Here is a 21594-nt window from a genome sequence, read left to right on the forward strand (position 1 = left end):
CTGTTGCACTAGAGATGGATGTAAAGTCTATTGCAGAAAGCGCTTTAGTTACGTTTCCCTTGAGTTTTAGAGAGGTCGTTCGAGAAACGAATTGTGATCCTATAGCAAGGAAGTTGCACTACTACATAAAAAACGGGTGGCCACATAACCTTGCCCTTGATGCAGATTCATCTCTTTATCACAGCAGGAAGGAAGAATATTCAACGGTGGAAGGATGTATTTTGGTCGGAGAGAGAGAGAGTGTTAATATCAGAGAAACTACGCAAGTAATGTCTGTCCCAGCTTCATCGAGTACATCCTGATATCCAGGGCATGAAGGTGATTGCGCGTAGTTATGTGTTTTGGCCGTCGTTAAATGAAGAAATCATCGATCTCGTCAGTAATTGTCATTCATGTGCTCTGGCAACAAAATCTCCTGCTCATGCTGATCCTTTACCGTGGCCGAAGACAACAACGCCATGGGAGCGTGTCCATGTGGACTACGCGTGCCCAATAGATGGAGACTATTTTTTGGTAGTAGTCGATGCGCAAACTAAGGATCCAGAGATCATCCAGACGGCTAGTATCACAGCTCGCATAACCGTTAGCATCTTGAGAGGGTTGTTCGCGTGTTTCGGTATGCCAACGACACTGGTGAGCGACAATGGCACACAATTCACCAGCGGTGGGTTTTCAGAATTCTGTTTGAGTAATGGTGTGCATCACATTACGTCTGCCCCGTTTCATCCGCAATCTAACGGGCAGGCAGAACGATTCGTAGATACGTTTAAGCGCTCTACCAAGATAAGAGTAGGAGGACCACCGCTGCAAGAAGCACTGGACGTATTCCTACAGACATATCGAACCACACCAAACCCTCAGTTAGAGCAAAGCAAAACACCTGTTGAAGTTATGTTTGGACGACCTATACGAACGTGTTTTGATTTAATCCGTCCCCCAAGGAAATTTCAACATGATTTTAGAGAAGGGAATGAAAGATCGTTCGAGCGTGATGACCTTGTTTATGCTAAGGCGTATAGTAGGAACAATTGGCATTGGGTTCCAAGAAGAGTGATTCGGAAACGTGGAAATGTTACCTACGAGGTACTGACTGGTCATCGATGCTGCGATTAGACACATTAATCAACTGAAAAGGCGTGGACCATTTAGCAGCCAGGGTCCCATGACGGAACGTTTCAATCCATTACCGTTGGATGTATTATTGGATTCCTGGAGCATATCCGTTACACCATCAGTGCTCCCAGATGTTTATTCAACACAACTTTAACCGCCAGTGGCGACTCCAACTGAGCCGCGATCTCTTCTCTCACATCGATCCATTCCTGAGCATCAACGTTCATCACGTCGCTCTTCTCGGGAACACAAGGGCTGATCGTTCGTTTAATAAAGTATTGTGTATTATTAATTACGTATTCGATGTAATGTAAATTTTACACGCTCGGCCATCCGAACACAACATTTACAATATCGAATTGGCTATAAAAACTCTGTATAAATGAAAAAGTTAAAAAAAACAGGCGATCAAAAACTTATGTTCTATTTAAAGCTCCAAATAAAGCTAGAGTGGCTTTATCAGTTTCTAAGAGTGAGAAAAATCAACGACGACCACGATCTCGCGTCTGAGAACAAGGTTTGAATGCTTGAGAAACTAAAATGAGTGCTTGAGAATGTTTTCTCAGCTAGAGAAAGCCCCGTGGCCCCGCGGCCTAATGCATCAAAACATTTGTTTCCATAACCTGTTTTTTCATAGACATATGATGCCTTAAGCCAGATACACGAATACTTTTTGCGAGTCGTCAAACGACTTTTTTTTCTGTGTGTTTTAGTTACTATTTCCACTTAGCACTGCAATTTCAATGCTTAAATTGTCAATGTTTTATTGTCCCTTTATCAAACCTCATCATACTTTTAATAAATTTGTCTATTGCTGTAAAATTTTCGGCTAAACGTAAATATTTTAGACTTTCTATATTCTACTGGTTTTTCGGATTAGCATAGTAACCTTTACTGTAGCACTATCTTGAACCACTCGATGTACGTTGCAATACGATTCACTATGCGGGGAGTTTCGGGACCACATTCTCCATGGCTGTACAGATTTACAAAGTACTCCACATGCAAGTTTTTTTCGATGGAGTTTCTCCACACAATGGGACTTCCTGCATTGTAGCAGATACTTGGACTTTCGGGATGTTCGTAATAAACTTGCAAATCACTAGGCATTTTAATTGCATAGTACGGCTCATATCCAGGTTTCAGGCAGATCATTTCCGATTGATTGAATGAACGATTCAAAAGAGCCTCACAATCGCTTTTGTACATCGGATGAATAGGGTCACTTTTATTAGAAGCTACACAAAATAAATTGTATAATTTATTGGTTATTGAATTAATGTACTGATTATATAGTAAACTTACCAAAATCCAACACCATTAGCTCGACGGGTGAGTGGGTGATGTTCTGCCAAAGACACGTGGGAAATATATTTGCCGTCGGATCGACGGCCAATTCCAGTTTTACTACTGCAATATTATGCGCTATCGATTTTGCATTATAGTTAGGATGAATGGCTATATTCTCAACACGAATAATGCTTGATTCATTTAAAGACTTCATTCCTCCTATTCGGACAATGTTTGGTAGAACACCTTTTTCTAGCAAACAAGATGCCGACGAAACAACACCACGAGTGCTGATAAGGTATCCGTAGCATCCATACGTTGTGTTGCGATCATTTTGCCATCCTATCTCAACCTAAAAGGGGAAACTGTAAGTATAAAAAGCTTACTCCTGCATTCAGCAATCTACTTACGGCATGGGAAGCTTCGTCCTGGTTTGTTGTTCTTAAGTGACTATAGCGCTCCTCACACTCGTTGAATTCGTTTTCTATTGCCATTTTTCGAGGATCAATAGCTTTGTTAGGACAACAAACGACAGTCCCATTTGAGCAGAAGGAAATCTGTTGTTTGTTCTGCAGCCGTGCGTGAATGGCTGGACAGTCCTGTTCTCTCACGCAAGTTCCTTTTGTTCGATCCGTATACATGCAGTCGTCTAAGAGCTTCCGATCAGGATCAATGTACACAAGACGCTGATACTCTGGGCGAGGGAGCAATACAGACTCAAGCCATGCTTTGTGTGCGCTGATCCTGACCCCTACCGCCGGTTCACCATAACCACAATCGCGTCCAAATAAGCTAATTCCATCGATATAAACGAAAGTTGTATTAAAACTAAAGGCAAAAAGGTGGTAGTAATCAATGCCATCGTTTCTTTCGATTGGGCTTCCTTTCAATGTGTCACACGAACCAGGTACAATGAAAGGATCATTCTCATAGCACAGATGCTCGTCTTCCAAATCACGTGGAAGTGAATCTAAGTATTGTTGAGTCAGTAGACATTGCTTTGACGAACGTTCTCGAACGCTCGCCATGAGTGTGGAAACTCTTGGTTCTGAAATGATGGAATCGATAAATTACCAGCGTAAAGGAAATCATATTCAAAAGCTGACTTTTATCACTACTTACTGCCATAATGTTCGTCCGATTCGCGACGTTGTCCCGTTACTAACAATTTTTTATTACGGTTGGGATTTCCATACCACGCACAAGATGGTTCAACCGGAGCAAACGATTTGAGTTTCACCACAGCGATGTTGTTGTAGTACGGTGAAATGGAGGAATTGTACAACGGGTGGACGATGATTTCCGCAATGTCTATTATATTTCTGTTTTTTAATACAACTTGCGTTGGGTATGATCTGTAATTAATCACAGTCGATGTGTTAAGTCAGCACAGAGACTAGCTTATAATACTCACCCCATGTGAAAGACACATTCCGCTAAAGTTAACACCACATTGGGTTCTATCAATGTTCCAGAGCAGTTTCTATTGCCTGGACTAACTTCATGCGGCCATCCGAAACGGATTAGGGAGCTACTGGTTTGCTGAGCTGTATATAATTCAATATAGGGGAGCAACACATTTCCCTTTGGTGAAAATCCGAAAATCTTGTCGTCTTCACGCTCTTCGTAATACCGATCAGAACATATCATTGGGTCGAACTTCAAACGCGTGGCCATCTCACCATAACGTTGAAGAGTTTCTATAATCCAGTCTCCGAATTTGGACACTTTAATGTACACACCCGGCGCTGGCACACCACATATCTTTCCAAAGGATGTTACTCCAACTAAGAATGGGACTAACTTCTTATCCTTCAAAAGCATTACGTGCAGAGGTCCTCCAGAATCTCCCTAGAATAGTTTAACCATTTGAAATTATCTGAACATTTATATAATTCATTACAGGTCAATCATTAATGTGTTTTTAAATTTCTTACTGGACATGTATCCATTTCTTCGTCACCAGCACACAGCTGATGATCCAACAGTCCGTTGCGATACTTATAATCACCCTTACGATAGTGTTTCAAACACTTATCTTCACGCACAGGAGATAGTTGTACTTTCATGAGAATTTCCGATGTATTTTCACCTATGTCACATGTAGATCAGTTATTTACACCTTCATTCGCCTTCATTTTCAAAATCAGTTACTAGATAAGCTTACTGAATCCTGTTCTGCCCCAGCCAGCCGCCATCAAATTAGGAAACCGTATTTCATCTTCCAGCCAAAGACAGGTTGGTATTACATATCTCGTTACGCTGTAGAGTAAAATGAATAAAAACTAGATCATGTTCGTGCTCCCTCTTTTCGCTTTTTCATCATTTTCACCTGACGTTTCGCTCTAGCTTCATTAGCGCAATATCATAGTATGAAGAGGTAAATTTATAATTTGGATGACGAATAACGTCTACTATTTTCAACTCTTGTGCATACTCATTATCTGCGTTGCTGTAGATGTTAAGATCTCCCATACGAGCTACATCAGGAGGCGTATTGCTAAGCAGAGAGAAACAGGGTAAGAAAAAAGAGGAAGAAAAGCTGCTATGATTTTTATGCTTTAACTCTATGATAAGATACTCACTTTTCGTCAGCTGTACAGTGAGCCGCGGTGAGGATGAAGTTTTCCCTGATCAATGATCCTCCACATAACCATTTTGTTCTAGTGCGATCGTCGTTTTTCCATCCGATGGCTGCGATATGCGAAAAATCGTCCAAGTTCGCGGTAATGCCATGAAATACTTCAGCTATCGGTTTGATTTTTTTCTGTTTGAAGAATCGCTCATGACAATCTGGATATAGTAAGTTTGTTATCGTTCGTTATGAGCGTTATCAATTAGATTTCAGGTTTGTTGAAGTTTACCATCGATCGATGTTCTTTCGTATGGTAGCATCAGCGAGCGATCATCAGTCGTAATAGAATCTAGAAAGAATACCAAAATACAAGCTAACACACAACGTAACATCACTGGTATGCCTATCATCTTCATCAAACGGAAGTTCACACAAGAATGTGGGTATCTTGTTGGATAGAATTTGTGGATGCTTTGATTTTTCTCTTTTTTTTACGTAAAACCTGCTGCTCCTTAACAATGCTGTAACTGGTTTAGCGAAGGTTGTTGCATTTTAGCGCTCCAAGCTGAATCAAATACACAGCTTAAAATTAAAGGCGGTTCATTAGCACTTCAAATGGCCACTGTAGTTTTCACCTAAAACCTAAAGCTACTTTTGAAAACCGGTTTAAGGAGCTAGAGTTTTCGTAAATATGTTGTTTCTAACAAGTTTGATGTTACAGGGGTTTCAAAATAAAAATACAAAGTATTAATACGATTTATTGAAACAATTCAGGCGTACCGGTGAACTCGTTCGTTCCTGGGAACGTTCGTCGCGACGCTCATTTTCACTCATTTCTTAGGCATCTATGATCAAAAATTAGAAAACCATCTACACAGCAAATTTTCCCATCCGGCTTCAGTAAAGTTTTTTACTGAAACGGTTCAGTAATAGAATATTTTACTGGTTTTCAGCATGAATGTCATGTTTTTACGGACTTTCAGCAAAACAATTTACTGAATGCTTTTCAGTAAAACGCATTTTACTGAAAATCAGTAAAATAAATGTCAAATTAGTCGTTTCACTGGATATCAGTAAAACAAATTACTGAAAATGCAGCAATTCATTCTGTCAAATCGACCTGTCAGTCAGAAAATCAAAACAAAACAATGCGGTACCCACTTGCTCGTGATGCGCAAAAAGTTGATTTGGTAGGTACCAGTCTTGTTAACTGTTGACATTTTTCATGACAGTCACCGTAAACAGCCGGTCAAAATAATTTTTGGCTGATGACATTCAATGCTTCCACGACACGACTGTCATTAAACGAAATTCATTCGTGTCGCTACCGTCAGGGCTGATGCAGTGACATGAAATGTAAACAATGTAGTATGAATGTCATTTGACATTTTTTGAACAACACAAATCGATACGATCGGAGGATTATGAAGTGTATCGTCGCTGAATATGGGGATTCTAGTGAAATAGCAAAAACTAGTGAAATGAAAGCCTTTGCACCGCACGCTCTGTTGTAGTTTTACATGAATACGGCCGTTTGCAATACGACACAGTTCACTATTCATACAGGTTGGCGAATGTCAAATGAATGTATCTTGAAAATGTCTTCATGTCAAATGACATTTTTTGACGGGAATGTCAAATGACAGAGAGAGATGGGAATGGGAAGCTTCAAATCGAATGAATTTTTACAATTTTATGTCGATGAACGTCACCGTTCGCAACACTGTTAGGTACATACAGATACAGACTTCTTCTTCTTCTTTTGGCTCAACAACCGATGTCGGTCAAGGCCTGCCTGTACCACTTGTGGGCTTGGCTTTCAGTGACTAATTGATTCCCCCCATAGCAGGATAGTCAGCCCTACGTATGGCGGCACGGTCTATTTGGGGATTGAACCCATGACGGGCATGTTGTTAAGTCGTACGAGTTGACGACTGTACTACGAGACCGGCACAGGCGCTTACAGACACCCTGGTGAAATTTCAGGTGAGATTTCGGCTTACGGGATTAATTTCAAACAATTGGCAGCTGTGCTGGTGTGTAAAATGTTTGCTTCAATCCACTGTGCTTGCTGAAATTGCGTGGTGTCTGTGAGCGCCTACTGAACCATCTACACTTGCGGCGGCAAAATACAGTATAAAAACTGTATAAAACAACACAAAACATGTGTGATCGCTTCCAACTACTGAAGAATCAGTAATATGAGAATGGTTTTACTGGGATTTCAGTAAACGAGCTGTCATTTTGGTGAGCACCGGACATTACTGAATGATTCAGTAAACATTCTTTTTACTGAAAGGATTACTGAAACTTCAGTTAAAAAAATTTCAGTAAAATTTTACTGAAGTTCAGTAAAAAAAGTTTTCTGTGTAGGTTTTGTTCTGCCCAATCTAGTGGTACAACCCTGTCCACTCATGAGCGACGAACGTTCTTCAACGAACGAACTCCCCGATACGGCCGATTATCTCTATTATAAAATTTATCTTTTATAATCTCTATTATAAAATTCTAGTAAAGGCTGATCAGCGTTACTTTCCAGCGGTAGCTTGGATGTTTTTTGCTTACTTTACATCCATACAATGGCTACCACATCGACTATAGAAACGGCAACGCCGACTTAGTTTTTAGTGTTTTGAACGGTATGGAGAAGAATGATACAAAATACAGTCAGAAGTTAATCGGCCGTATCGGGGTGGTCGTTCGTTCCCGGGAACGTTCGCCGCGACGCTCATTTTCAATTCATTTATAGGTACATGGGCCTAATTTTTGGTCGAAGCATAGCATAAAGATTTTTTTCTACGTCGTGTAAGTAAAGTTTTCCAATAAGTTGTCCAATCCGGATTTATTAAAACGTTGCGAAAACATTCATACGAAAAAGTAAAAGAAACAAATAACCTTCTTTTAGGAGTAACGGGTCATTCCGGCCTATACAGGCTTTCGATACTTAGTACCACTTAGCCGGATAGCCATTCCTTGCTTAGGGCCATGTGATGGGCATGTTTAGATGTCCGAGTTGACGATAGTACCGCGGGATCCCTCGATACAACAAGAAATAAAAATAGGAAAACTGGACTGGATGGTTCGATTAGTGAGTCAGATTCAGGTACTATTCAGGTCCCGAAGTATAAAAGGGAGCAGTATCAGGGCTCGGAATCAGGATCTCATGGTTCGATGACTGACATGGAATCTTAATCATTTCAAGGATCTGTAGGGGGTTCAGTTCCAGTACCTAGAGGTATATGTTGAAGGATCTGCATGGAATCAGGATCAGTTTCAGGGCCGTTATGGGTTCAGTGTAGGTTCTGGTGTGGGTTCGGGATCAATTCCAAGGCCGGTACGGTTTTTTGAGCCGTTATACCGGTATATATACAATTTCAGTACCGGTAGGGTAAATATATCAATGTAGGGGTACAGATGTGCTTTAATAGGTTCAAAGTGTCAGAAAGGTAAATTTATGAATATTTTAACACAAAGCAATGGGAATATGTATTATCTCCGCAATCACAAGCATTTTTACCATCAAACACAACAAATTTATGAAAAAAAAGTATATTTTTATGACGACTTCGTTGTATGTTACCTGTTATGGTCGTTTGGTTCTTATAGTCGTCGTATTGTGTTACTATAGTGTTGGTAAACAAAGATACCTCGAAAACTGTGTTTAATATACATGGAACTTAGTTTTGAAGCTGTTTTCTTATAAATAGGAAGAATCACATCCATAATATTGATTTCTTACATAATTGACTGTAAAAATGTATATATATGGGGGGTAAAAATATTGGCTAAAAAACTGTATTAAGACTGCCGCTACCCAAGCCAGGAAAAGTGTGTTTGATTCGAAGTCGATCTTTCACTCAGTTGGATATGCGAATTTTAGCCTTTTTGGGTACATTACTTACAGGAAACTCATTTCTATTGCTTATTTTTGTAAAAACAATACGAAATGTCAACAATATCCTGGAAAAAATCTAAAATGTTTTGTTTTTACTAATTGTATAACTACGGCCTCTTTGGAACATCCCTGTTTCCCTGTTAAGAAATCCTAAGGATTTTGGAAAATGTTTACACATTTCACAAAGTATGAAGTGTTTCTGTCACTATAATGGAAAGGCCCAATTTTAAAACTTTTATAGCCTTTTCAAAAGACCAGAGAACATTTCACAAGCGCATTTTAGAGCCATACCACCACTATTGGTACTACCACCACTAAAGGAACGTTTACTCTATAGGGTCTCGATATATTTAAGATCCGGTATGGGAATGGGATCAACTTCACGACTGGAATGGATCAGGATCAGTAAAAAGGATCAGTAAGGGGTTAGGATCAGTTCCAGGATCTCATGACTAATCCTAACACATATACGGGAATAGAATCAGTTCTAGCACCAGAATAAGTTTTATAAAATGTTAGGTTCAACATGGGTTCGGGATTTGTCCCAGGAGCTGTTTGAATTATACATCATTTTCTTTTAATCACTTGGAATTAAAAAATAGCACATGGAATTTGCATTCTCTTTTAAGAAATCCGTTGAACGCATTCTTAGGCTACTATATACCCCAGAAATTATCTTGCATAACCCTGTAACCGGGCCAAATATTAAAGATTACTAGTCTATTAAAGATTCTATTTGAAAAATATTTGTCATACATTTTAACAAAACCTGCTGTTAATTTTTAACTTTAAGAATGGCGCAAATAGGGCAAATCCCGTTTGTTGAGCGTGGATTTAAAAAAGTATTTTGTATTTGACTTATTAAAAATTATTCACACTTCTTAACAAATCTTCGACTTGTCCCTTTGGAGGATTTTCTGCTTCTAATCGTATGCCCTTATTTGGTCAGGAATCCGTGCGCGCTGTTCTGATTCCCATTCTTCTATCGTTGACCTAGCGCGTACCCCGAATTTTACGGGCGAGAATTGATTAAAACATAAATAGCTATTCCGCCACGTCGCGGTTGCATGCATATACCATTTAACAAGGTGTGAAGTTATAATTTTACGACATTGAAGGACTCATCATACATTAGATCAAAACAAAAAATGAATTAATGTTTTATAAATCTGATCAGTCCTGATCGCCCGCTGTTCTATGCCAAGAAGCTATTAGAGCCAAACTTTGTTCATTTTTGCATTTTTGGCAATTGTGTTCAACCTGGGGGTTCAATTGTGTTCGAATAATCACCCTATTGGAGTGATTGTGTGCTTTGTTACGCATGATAGGTTTAATATAACTGGTGTTTCGACTTCAAGATTAGCACGATCATGACATTATCACTATGAAAATTAATCTAACCTTCCTACCTTCCTACGATATTTTTTTTCCGCTAATTCCTACTCTAATTGCTACGCTATACATATACTGCCAGAGCTGCATCAGGTAACATGTTCGCTCGAAATCCGGAATAGGTCTTAGCATAGTTGCAGGAACGGAGTAAAATCGGGAGATATTTCAGAATAGGTATGAGTTAAATGATATTTCCGGGACCGGCATGGATTCGTGATCGGATATGAACCTATTGAACTCATTGCACCAGTGGGTCAGAATATGCATATGCTTTGCTGAATCTTCTGAATCTACTGGAACCACAATTACGATGCAAATCGCTTCCGACCCATTAGGTTCAGGTCAACCCGCTAATCACTAGTACAAACGAATGATCATTTATCGCCATTAGATGAATTGTTTTATACCAGACACATGGCGTCAAGGTCATAACGTTGTTCTTTATCTCTATAAACAAATTAAAAAAAACTGGTTAAAAGATCCTGATTTCATGTTTTCTTTTCACCAAATTTTTCATCTTTTGTTTTCGATGTTAGATTTTCGGCAACCAGTTTCTAATCAAGCTTTGCAGCTAAAAAGTTGGATCCAACGCTCGTTGTCATTCGTGCGCAAGCCGTCGAGTAGTGAAGATGTTCGATTCACCTATGTTACGCGTTGTGCTTGTGGTTTCAGCTTTAACATTACCACGTGGTAAGCTTCAATAAAACGTGTGGTGTAGTACGTCGCATTAAAGATACTTAAGTATTAAAGATCCTCCACTCAATCATATAGAGTTACCTCTTCAAAAAGAAGAAAGTGTAAGCCAAGTCGGGCAGCTAAATGGAATATTAACGAAGAATTATTTCGAAGGTTTCTACGGTATTGATGATGTCTGCAATAAATAGTTTTTCTCACATAGACGAACCACTTTTGTTTGCATATGTTATGTAATATTTTCTAAAAACTCATTTTAAAATACTCTTCCAGCATTTGCTGATGATCTTGTACCAAATCAGAGAACATCACTTCATGGTATGTATCATAAAAAATAAAAGTAAATTTTTTTGCTAATTTACTATTGTATGAAATGCCTAGATTGCGGAAAACTATTCAGAACAACATATGAACCCAAGTCTCAATTTCTGTTAGCGTTACCCTTTGAATCGCCACATGCAGCTTTGATTGTTGAGGAGGAATCGTATACCATGCAATGCATGGGATCATTGATAACGGAAAACGTAATTCTAGGTGCTGGTTACTGCATCCCGGACAAAAGGTATTATCATAAATCTATGAAATAGTCTCATCATATACCATAATATACAAATTCAAAATCGTATATTTCGTATACTTCGATGATATTCCGTTTGTTAAGGTGATTTGGTATATGTATGAAAAACAACGTACATAATGCTAAGACTGCCCATTTTGCCACCATGGGAAAAAAGTTTTACCACATGATTACAAATCGCTTTCCTCGTGCCCGTTAAATAATACTGATGAATTCATCTCATCTCAACTAGAGCCTTATATACCTTTCTGTCCAGATGGATTGACGGTATAAAAATAATTAACGACCTGAGCATGTTCGTTCTTATAAAATATAGGGCACATCAAATTAAAACAATGCCATTCATGGTCTTCATTATTTTAATGCACATTGCATAACGTTAAAGTCGCCTAAACATTTTTTATTGAAATTCGTATTAATTTACATATTCACATAATCTCTATTTTTTATAATATCACCATTAATTATATTGCCTTGATATTGTGATGTCCATTATAGAACGATAATCAATCTTTAATCAATAAATTCTTTATGTTTAGTGCGTCTTACCAAGCTTTGTTCACAGAAGATCCTTGGTATGATAACCATCATATTGAGCAAAACCTCAAGATTGTTAACTTCTCAGTTCATCCGAGTTACAAAAACAGTTCCAGCATCGACAACATTGCTCTTATGAAGCTGGAGAAAAATGTTAAGTATGTATCCACCATTGAACCACAGGAATCGTTGGTAATGTTTTACATTGTTTCTTGGGTGTTTTATTTTTGTGACCTGTACAGCATTAATACGCATGTTATTCCAGCCTGTTTATGGCCCAAAGAAGCTGCCAATAAGCTGTACTATCCATTTTTTGATGATGTTTGTAAGTATTGGTACTACACGAAACAAGCTTCAGAGTAATATGGTTCCATTTATTTTTGGCAGCCAAAAAAATTAAAAAGGAGCCCCTGTTCCCGATTGACACTTCGAAATGTGCAACAAACTTGTTATTTGCAACGCGAACTGGTGAATATATATTAGAAAAACAATGTGATGAGTACGAGAGCATAGAACAATGTTCGGTAAGTGTCCGGCGGAATGTATGTTTAATTTTATAACACATACTTATGTTTATCCTTTTCCAGCCATCGACCAGCGGACTGGTAGAAATGAGATTGTCTCATGATGGTAAAATCGTTCCATTGTTAGTAGGAATACAATGCACCGCAAAGAATGTGTATGCATACATTCCGATACTCAAGTTCCGTGACTGGATCACTGCGACTCTTGAGACCTTTGGAGAATCTAAGGCAACGACGTACCTTTCCGATCCGGACATTTGTATGAAGCGTTACAAGCATTTACGAGAGCATACGAACAATTACATTGATGATGGGGATTTTTTGACTGAGGATGATTTTGATCCGAATAAGAATAAAATGCCGTTCAACTCCCATACCGTAAAGTTGCTTTGGACAGACGAGTTGGCAACAAATGTGTTATCTTGCTACGGTGCACACGTAGAGCCTGACGCGATCATTACACTGGCACGATGTACTTCATATTTGGGGTGAGTATGAGCTACAAATGGCAAACCATACAAGTAAAAGCTATATTTCAACTGATTTTTTAGGATTCCTCCTTCGAAGGTGTTGTTTTATGATTTATCGGAACTGAACATTCGCGAAATCATCGTTCATCCCAACTACACGCGCACTGCCGAGCCCAATTATAACGATGTTGCTGTTGTGAAACTAGAATCTCCAGTCAAATTCATTCCAACCATCTGTGGCTGGTATGGCGAAATTGATTCATCATACGAGCTTGGAGTAAAAGCAGTAGTAACTGAGAAGTTTCAAACTGGTGAGAAAAACAAAAACGATGTTGTGTTTAATATCAATAATGCATTCAGAATGCTATTTGGCTATTTTTTATGTTTTCCCAGATTATAAAAAATCATCTACAACATTAGTAACAACCCTAGAGAAAAACAAACAGTGCTTTAATGTACTGCGCGAACGATACCAACTGCCACAAGACACGCTGGATAAGTATTTGTGTCTGCACTACGAATCGTCCTCGGCACTAAGCTCCTACCAGATACAGTTGGGTGCTCCAATACATTCAATCCCCCGTGTACATGTATATGTAGTAGGACTGAATCTTGTTGGGGGTGACACCGACGTAGACACTCCGATTATTGGAATACGGCTTAGCACTCATAGAGCATGGTTCGAGTCGGTCTTGCTACCTTCGCAGAAGAAACATAACACAGACATGTCCTTTGATGCACTGACATATGTTAACACTGATCTTCACTATTCCGACAAATGTGGATACTCCGATGGAGTCACAGGAACGTGTGCAGACATTACAAACTGCCACACCATCAAAAAACGGCTAGAAGATAGCAAGCTTATCACTTTTTGTACGAACAGCACGGTAGTTTGTTGTCCACAGCAATCGATAAGCTCGACAGAAAAAGATCTACGGGAATGTCCACAGTATTACAGCCATTTACGACAAGAACGACATGCCAAGTCGATGGAGGACAGTTCGTTGGATAAACAATCCCCTCACCTGGTTCGTATACTATCGTGCACATAGACACTCCGCCAAATAACGTTGTGCAGTGAATCGTGAAGCCAAAATCGGTGATATTCAATGATAGTCTGTGAAAATTGTTAAAAAAAGTTTTCCATTGTTGCGACTATGTTTCTGCCGCTTGATTTTTTGTATTTTATCGAATTTATTTTTGTTTATTTTTATAGAGACTTTGGGCAAAATGACCTCGTACAGAATTACAGCATTTTGTCTTCAAGAAAATGCACGCGATCGCATATTTTATTACCGTTACAGTTACTGTTCAAGTATTCGAGATCGAGATTCGAGTCATTGTAGCAAAATTCAGTATCGTATAGCTCGAACAAAAAGTCGCAATCGAAAATTTTGATGGCGACAGTTTAAGCTGTCTTTAAGAATTTAAGGCACTGTCTAGGTTTTTACTTATGGTATACATTACATTACATTTATCAAAATTGGACGGTTGAAGAAACCTCCAGAGGGAGTAAATGTAAAGAATTTAATTCAAGACTTCTTTATAATCAGTTACTTCGAGGTAAACTCTCTTGAACCCAACTCGAACAACGTAAAAGATACCGAATTTTGACACGTTCATCTGGAGTACCCAAGCGTCACAGATTAAGCTTAAAGGACTGGAAAATCGAATATCTATAGAAAAAAAAAACAAAAGCTCCATAGCTTCACTGGTTTGCTCAATAGATGGCGTATTACAACTCATCATTATATTGCTGTCCTTTTCTTGCAATGTGTTTCGACAAGTTTCATTTTATCCTATATAGCCTTCAAACTTTCCGAGTAAAAATCTATATGAATGGTCGTGTGGTCAGATGGGTATCGACACTAACGACCAGTGTTGTTAGCGGTGACGTTCTTCGACATGAAATTGCCTACTTTGACACGATTTGAAGTTTGGCATTCAGTTTTCACTCTTTCATTCTACAGTCATGGCAAAAAATGTCGTTTGATTCGACGACATTTTTTGGCGACATTCATTTGACTTTCATTTTCGAGTGCACTACTTCGCCTTCTCCTTTGTAACATTTTTTCTTTAAAATTTGTGTACTCCAGCAAGAAGACACTGATTTTCGCACTGGTCAAGTGAAAATATTTAATTTTTCAGTCACTTAAGATCGGTAAAGGCACCAGGCAGTTCTGAGTTCACAAGATGAATGTCAATTGACATTCAAACTACATTTTTTTACAGACATGTCATCGGAAAGACACTGACGGTAACTACAGTAATGAATGTCGTTCTTCAACAGTTGTGTCATGGCAACAGTGAATGTTAAGGCCGGGCTACATTGATCGTACTCGCAAGCGTAATTTTGATTTTCACTAGCGCATCTGGCGGCGGCTGGTGGAAGCTTTTTTTGGTCATCGGGGGAATGGTCGTGTTGGATCTCAAAATTAATTAGTTTTTTCATCGTTTTTTTATGGGGAAACTGCTAAAATACTCGCACAACATATTTATCTATCAATTACAAAGCTTTTCCAGTCCAGTTTAAGTAAAAAACATGGAAAATTAACGTATTTTCTGGAGCGGCTCCAAATTGTTTGGCAAAATGCTTCGGTCAGCCGCCGCCAGGTGCGCTAGTGAAAATTAAAATTACACCAGAGAGTACGATCAATGTAGCTCGGCCTTTATGTACGAAAAATGATTTTGACCAGCAGCCTACTGCGAATGTCAAAAAAAATGTTAACAGTTTACAACACTGCTAACGACCATTACTCAAATCTCATTTGCTTCAGTGCTGGTGGATTACATTGGAGCTTAGTATTATTTATTTATTTATTTTTATTTTAATCTTCAACGGGCCGTATGGCCTAATTAATTAGTAATTAATTAGTAACAATCGTATCGCCATTGTAGTTCTAACGATGTATAACTTCAATGCGAAACCATACAACAGTACAGAGGAAATGAGAAAGCTCTCCTCCAAGCGAGGAAGCTCTACTGGTTGGGTATCCCACAAACAGATGGCGCCACCAGCTTTTTGCTATTTTTAAAATGTATGAGTTTATAACCCGTTTAGTGGTCGTTTAGTAGATTTGATGCACTTGTGTATTTTCATCAAATTCGGGTGTCATTGAACCTATATAATAGGTATGGCTGTTTTTTTCACGATTTGTGGCATGACATTATGTCGGTACATCGAAATGCACGACTGCAGTAAACTCCATCGTTCATTGCATTAGGCATTAGGTTTTACAAAAAAAAACATCTTTACTCTTTAAAGGTTGAAATAGGATGGATACACACTTCACATGAATTCTTTGACTGTATCGGATACCTCATCACAACTCGCGATATTATTACATTGGCCTCCTGTCTCAGGAAAGGATCCGCACCAGAAGTAGTGCGTTTTGGCGGCATATGGCCAAGAAATGGTTCTGAACCAACATTTGTTCCCATTGACAAAATAGAGTACCATCCAAAGTACAAAAAAACTAGAAAAGCACACAACTTTGCCCTTGTGACGTTGGCATTGGCATATGAGCCAAACTGGAATATCTTCCCTGGATGCATTTGGTTGAACAAGACGCACTTTCCTACGCATCAAAAAGTGTGGATCGAGCGTAAGTACAGCAAAAACTCAACCTGAAAAAAATATTGACAAGGTACGAAAGGTTTCCATGATATTTTTCAGATGAACAACAGCGACTGTGAAACTTATTTGAAGCACTCGGTTCCAGACTCGACAGCCTGCATGTTTCTCAAACAGTGGACTTGTGCTTCTTATTACAACCCAATACTTAAAGAGGCTTCGCCGAAATGTGTGGTACAATATCAACAAAAGCTGTTAACAAAAATTAAACAGAATAGTTACATATTCGAAGGTCCAATTATATCGCAGCAATTGGAAAAAACCGATGAATACATTGAATACTTGATGAGCAATTATAACGATCATCTCGTTTCAGAAAATTGGGGTAAATCAATTGTAATCGGAACGGCACAGCGTGTAACGTCGGAAAAGGATTGGATTGTGTCGGTACTTGATTCTAACAGACTTTGTACTCAATGATCATGTGACACAATTCATTTAAAAAATACTTAATCGAAAAATATTAAAATAAATGAGCATTCATTGTGCTACAGCAAAATTTGCAATACAAAACAGTAGCGAACATAATCGGCTGTATCGGGGTGGTCGTTCGTTCCCGGGAACGTTCGCCGCGACGCTCATTTTCACTCATTTCATAGCCCTCTATGATCAAAAATTAGAAAAACGTCTAGATTTTGTTCTGCCCAATCTAGTGGTACAACCCTGAACACTCATGAGCGACGAACGTTCTTCGACGAACGACCACCCCGATACGGCCGAATATCGGCTTAAATTCGAATGGATAATCTTAGATACGAACGGAAGGGATACACTCGGCCGTATCGGGGTGGTCGTTCGTTCCCGGGAACGTTCGCCGCGACGCTCATTTTCACTCATTTCATAGCCCTCTATGATCAAAAATTAGAAAACCGTCTAGGTTTTGTTCTGCCCAATCTAGTGGTACAACCCTGTCCACTCATGAGCGACGAACGTTCTTCGACGAACGAACACCCCGATACGGCCGACTAACATCATCGACGAACCGACGTGACATTTTGAACAAAATGATCATTTTTCGGTCAACGCTTCGAGAAATGTGTTCAATCGGCCGTATCGGGGAACTCGTTCGTCGCTCATGAGTGGACAGGGTTGTACCACTAGATTGGGCAGAACAAAACCTAGACGGTTTTCTAATTATTGATCATAGAGGGCTATGAAATTAGTGAAAATGAGCTCGGGAACGAACGAGCTCCCCGATACGGCCGATTGTAAACTAGTTATCGGTTTTCGTCAAGTGTGACTTTGGCGCCATATACCCTCATTTAGACGCAGTCAATTCTTTTCTGATCTTTTAAAGTATGAAACTGTCGTTGTCAAGTTTGAATCCGGCGTACTCGGTATTTTCTAGGGCTTTATTGTTTTGGAACTTAAAAGCTATCAAGGAATTGTTTCCGTGTTAAATAAATAACTGTTATTAAGTAAAATATTATAGTTTATTTAAACAATTTTTAAGTGAAATAACATATATCTTCTCTATATACATTGGAGCACCGTTTATCCGGGCTTCTTGAGAAGTCCCGATCGGGACTTGACCTCACCCGGATATGCGAATATGCAATAATCAGCCGTACCGGTGAACTCGTTCGTCGAGAAACATTCGTCGCTTATGAGTGGACAGGGTTGTGCCACTAGGTTGGTCAGTACAAAATCTATACGGTTTTCTAATTTTTGATCTAGAGGCCTATGAAATGAGTGAAAATGAGCGTCGCGGCAATCGTTCCCAGGAACGATCGAGTTCACCGGTACAGCTGAATGAGTCAAATGATATATTTCATCATTAATTCTTGATTATTTTTTGGAAAATCATCTAATTTTTTGATCAAAATAACCCAGTTTTTATCAACTTCATGCCATAAAAATATTTGAAATTTACCTTAATTCAAGGTAAATTTCAAATATTTTTATGGCATGAAGTTGATAAAAACTGGCTTTTTTCGTGGCTTTTGTTATGACAATGTGCTCTTTTAACCGTTTTTTCAAACATTGTAGCATCGATGCTATCGCGTACCCGCTTAACGCATGAATGCTAACAGCCGGATAAAACACTGCACATGCGCCCCGTGCTATACTGCACATGCGGTTCCGTGTTTTACCACGGTGGGCACCACCCATGTTGGACATAAACAAGGAAGACCTCCAAAGTAGGTCATAAATGAGAAAGAGCAATTAGCATAAGAAACGCATTAGACTTTAAGCAAAACATTGGAAAGTGTAAAAGCCCACTATGAAGGCGACCCTCTTGACAAACATTCGTTCGTCAAAGCGCGTCAAGTTGCGAAAGGGAAAGTTACGAGCGTAAACATCTGGTGGACAAATGTCCGCTAACTTTCTTAAGATGTGAGTATAAATAAAGCTACCTGTTGTGGATAGACGTGCCGAGCCCTGGATTCGCCGTATCAGTTGCGCTGCTGCTGGTCGACATCCAGGAATCGACACTGCGCTCACGCACACTACCACGCAGTACTTAGCGATACGCGAAGTGTTTGCCGAGCGCACCTAACCCAGATGAGTGTTAACCGTATTAATACACGATGCGCAATCTCAGATTGCGCATATATTCGTTTTATCAAAACATATGTCATTTCGCGTAGCCAACCCTGAGCTATAAACGTCATTTCCATACATTTTCAGATTGCGCCAAGATTGAGCATAAATTTTCAAGATTATATGTCCGAGATCAAGGTGGAATGTATAATGAGGTGTAGTTATAGCGCTTTTGGCGATCCCCCCCGTGGGCTCCGATTTTGACAGATGGTTTTCCGCTTGTCTATGTATTGATGGATTGTTTACGTTTTGCATGGTCAATATTTGGTGGAGATCAATTTGGGTGAATATTTTAGTTTATTAGAACACAGCCCGTAATTTAAAATGGAAATTTTTCTTCGAGAACTTTTAAGCGTTCGCCAAAAGCGGAAAACTAACTGTCAGTTTTCTTCGTCGATTCTTCTTCCACCTAGCTGTCAAAACGGGCTAATAACTTGACCTGATATCTTTACGGTCCTTGGTCCGAGATATATAATTTTTTTTTGACAGATAAATACAGTGGAACGCCGTTTATCCGGGCTTCTCGGGACTTGACCTCGCCCGGATAAGCGAATAACACGGAAAATGAGTCAAATGATATATTTTATCACCAATACCTGATTAATTTTTGTAAAATTATCTTATTTTTTGATAAAAATAACCCAGTTTTTATTACCTTCATGCTTTTTCCACAAGAATATTTGAAATTTGCCTTGAATTATCGGGTCTTTTGTTATGACAATGTGCTCTTTTAACCGCTTTTTCAAATATCCTCCTCGTAATGCAATGTCACCTTTGTATTGAACTGTCATTTCTCAACAGCACGGATAAACGGACAGCCGGATAAAAGGTACCCGGATAAACGGCGCTCCACTGTATATCAAACCGACCCGTTTGACAGATAAATATATGCGTAATCTGAGATTGCGCATCGTCTATTGCTACGGTAAGGCTGCGCTCTGGCACCAATCGAACACGACACCCGACTCGAACAAACCCATATAATCATATGGAGGTGCACTGTCAGACACAAACAAACAAACAAGACAAACATGTCAAATCCCATACATTTTACATGTTCGATGTCGTGTTCGATTGGTGCTAGAGCGCCGGGTAACCCGAGTGAGGGTGTAACAGGCTACCGGTCGAGCAGGGCTCCCGGTAGCGCTCACGGTGTGGCTTAGGCAGCGGTCTAATCTTGTTGCGCGCAACATTCCCGCATGGCAAAATGTCGCGCGACATGCATGCTTGAAATCGATGCTTGTTAACATTTTATTTCAAGCATCCTGAGTGACCCAGCGTGAGCGCTGAGCACACCTCCCCTCATTCTCAATGCCGCGTTTTTGGTTAATCCTCGCTCCCACCCTTTCTTTCCTTCTCCTGAACGGACCCACCATTCGCGCGAGCGTAGGCCGACCAAAAATTTCCAGGAAATTCTGACAGTAAGTGTGCAGTTTTTTTATTCACAGTACTATTTGGCAAAATATCAATTCTTGATGGCGCGTACTGACGATCAAATCGTTGGCTGCTTGATCAACCGATGGTGCGTGCTGTTGGAAGAGAAACACTTGCTGTTTGATGCGTTTGCCTGAGGAATGAAAGATAAATCGAGCATTAGAATGGTGAACAAAACTAGTACTATTTAAAACTTACAGATCACGAAGATATTTTATGTTAAATGGCAACTCTGTTTCATCTGCTTTGATCTTCACTTCTAGCCAGATTCACCTGCTTTGATCTGGTATCAGGAGCTTTGGTAATGAAATAGCTAGGTGTGATGGAAAGTAATAGAAGAATAAACAAACATTGAAAGCAGTACGATTGTTAGAACACAAACATCATTTGGAAGATTCTTCTTCTTATGCATACACTTACCCGTAGATAATGTAACAAAACATACTGCATTTACGCCTGCGTTGACATCTTTCACGATTTACTTAAACACTTTTCTATTAACACTTAATGATTTTCGCTGCATCTTCCGGCACTAATCCTTCCCAAATGAACTTTGCATTCGTTCTGGCATTGAGTTTCGAACGTTCACAACACAGCGCGAGAGCGAATAACACAAAGTAAATGGCACTATGTTACAGTGTTGATCATATTGTCATAATAAATTAAAATAGATTTCATTTAACTTCAAATGAAATGATTTTATTCTGATTTAAATTTCAAATATTGTTATCAGCCTAGTTGTTAACGTTTAAAATTTTGATGAAGTGAAAACATCATTACCAGATAATGAAACGACAATCGACGCATTTTGACCATATCGAATTATGATCGTCTTTACACATAGTGTGATCTCTTGCACTTCAGGGTCTCACGCTCAGAGCCAAAATTCTCCTATCTTCGCAACTGTGGGAGC

At 39.3% G+C, this 21594-nt stretch overlaps 2 protein-coding genes and 1 long non-coding RNA gene across 3 annotated transcripts; 1 reads left to right on the forward strand and 2 right to left on the reverse strand.

Moving 5' to 3' along the window:
* Positions 1-1832: 1832 nt before the first annotated feature.
* Positions 1833-6016, reverse strand: LOC120904184 (transmembrane protease serine 9-like). The gene is made up of 10 exons (XM_040314003.1): positions 5268-6016; positions 4989-5196; positions 4736-4903; positions 4571-4665; positions 4341-4495; positions 3818-4254; positions 3526-3758; positions 2814-3451; positions 2419-2755; positions 1833-2351 (listed from the first exon to the last, which is right to left on the reverse strand). The coding sequence occupies exons 1-10, from the start codon at positions 5392-5394 to the stop codon at positions 2005-2007; spliced, it is 2745 nt and encodes a 914-aa protein (XP_040169937.1). The 5' UTR covers positions 5395-6016; the 3' UTR covers positions 1833-2004.
* Positions 6017-10684: 4668 nt separating this feature from the next.
* LOC120904351 lies at positions 10685-17363 on the forward strand. The gene is made up of 11 exons (XM_040314268.1): positions 10685-10955; positions 11232-11276; positions 11340-11520; positions 12075-12230; positions 12315-12397; positions 12460-12596; positions 12660-13084; positions 13148-13377; positions 13460-14097; positions 16335-16674; positions 16746-17363. Exons 1-11 carry the CDS (start codon positions 10895-10897, stop codon positions 16763-16765), a joined length of 2316 nt encoding a protein of 771 aa, XP_040170202.1. The 5' UTR covers positions 10685-10894; the 3' UTR covers positions 16766-17363.
* Positions 17364-20680: 3317 nt separating this feature from the next.
* Positions 20681-21237, reverse strand: LOC120903286. The gene is made up of 3 exons (XR_005739574.1): positions 21102-21237; positions 20880-20994; positions 20681-20814 (listed from the first exon to the last, which is right to left on the reverse strand). It is a non-coding gene; the product is annotated as an uncharacterized LOC120903286 (long non-coding RNA).
* Between the last annotated feature and the right edge of the window lie 357 nt (positions 21238-21594).

The sequence above is a fragment of the Anopheles arabiensis genome, chromosome 3 (genome assembly GCF_016920715.1).
Source record: "Anopheles arabiensis isolate DONGOLA chromosome 3, AaraD3, whole genome shotgun sequence".
NCBI classification, from domain to species: Eukaryota; Metazoa; Arthropoda; class Insecta; order Diptera; family Culicidae; genus Anopheles; species Anopheles arabiensis.

Excerpts from the sequence above, each read along its gene's own strand:
- LOC120904184 (XM_040314003.1), bottom strand. The coding sequence starts at position 5,394 with ATGAAGATGATAGGCATACCAGTGATGTTACGTTGTGTGTTAGCTTGT. Across the intron at positions 4,666-4,735 it reads AAGCTAGAGCGAAACGTCAG|CGTAACGAGATATGTAATAC; the intron begins GTGAAAATGATG and ends TTTACTCTACAG. Across the intron at positions 2,756-2,813 it reads AGGACGAAGCTTCCCATGCC|GTTGAGATAGGATGGCAAAA; the intron begins GTAAGTAGATTG and ends TTCCCCTTTTAG.
- LOC120904351 (XM_040314268.1), top strand. The coding sequence starts at position 10,895 with ATGTTCGATTCACCTATGTTACGCGTTGTGCTTGTGGTTTCAGCTTTA. Across the intron at positions 12,231-12,314 it reads AAGCTGGAGAAAAATGTTAA|CATTAATACGCATGTTATTC; the intron begins GTATGTATCCAC and ends TGACCTGTACAG. Across the intron at positions 13,378-13,459 it reads AACTGAGAAGTTTCAAACTG|ATTATAAAAAATCATCTACA; the intron begins GTGAGAAAAACA and ends ATGTTTTCCCAG.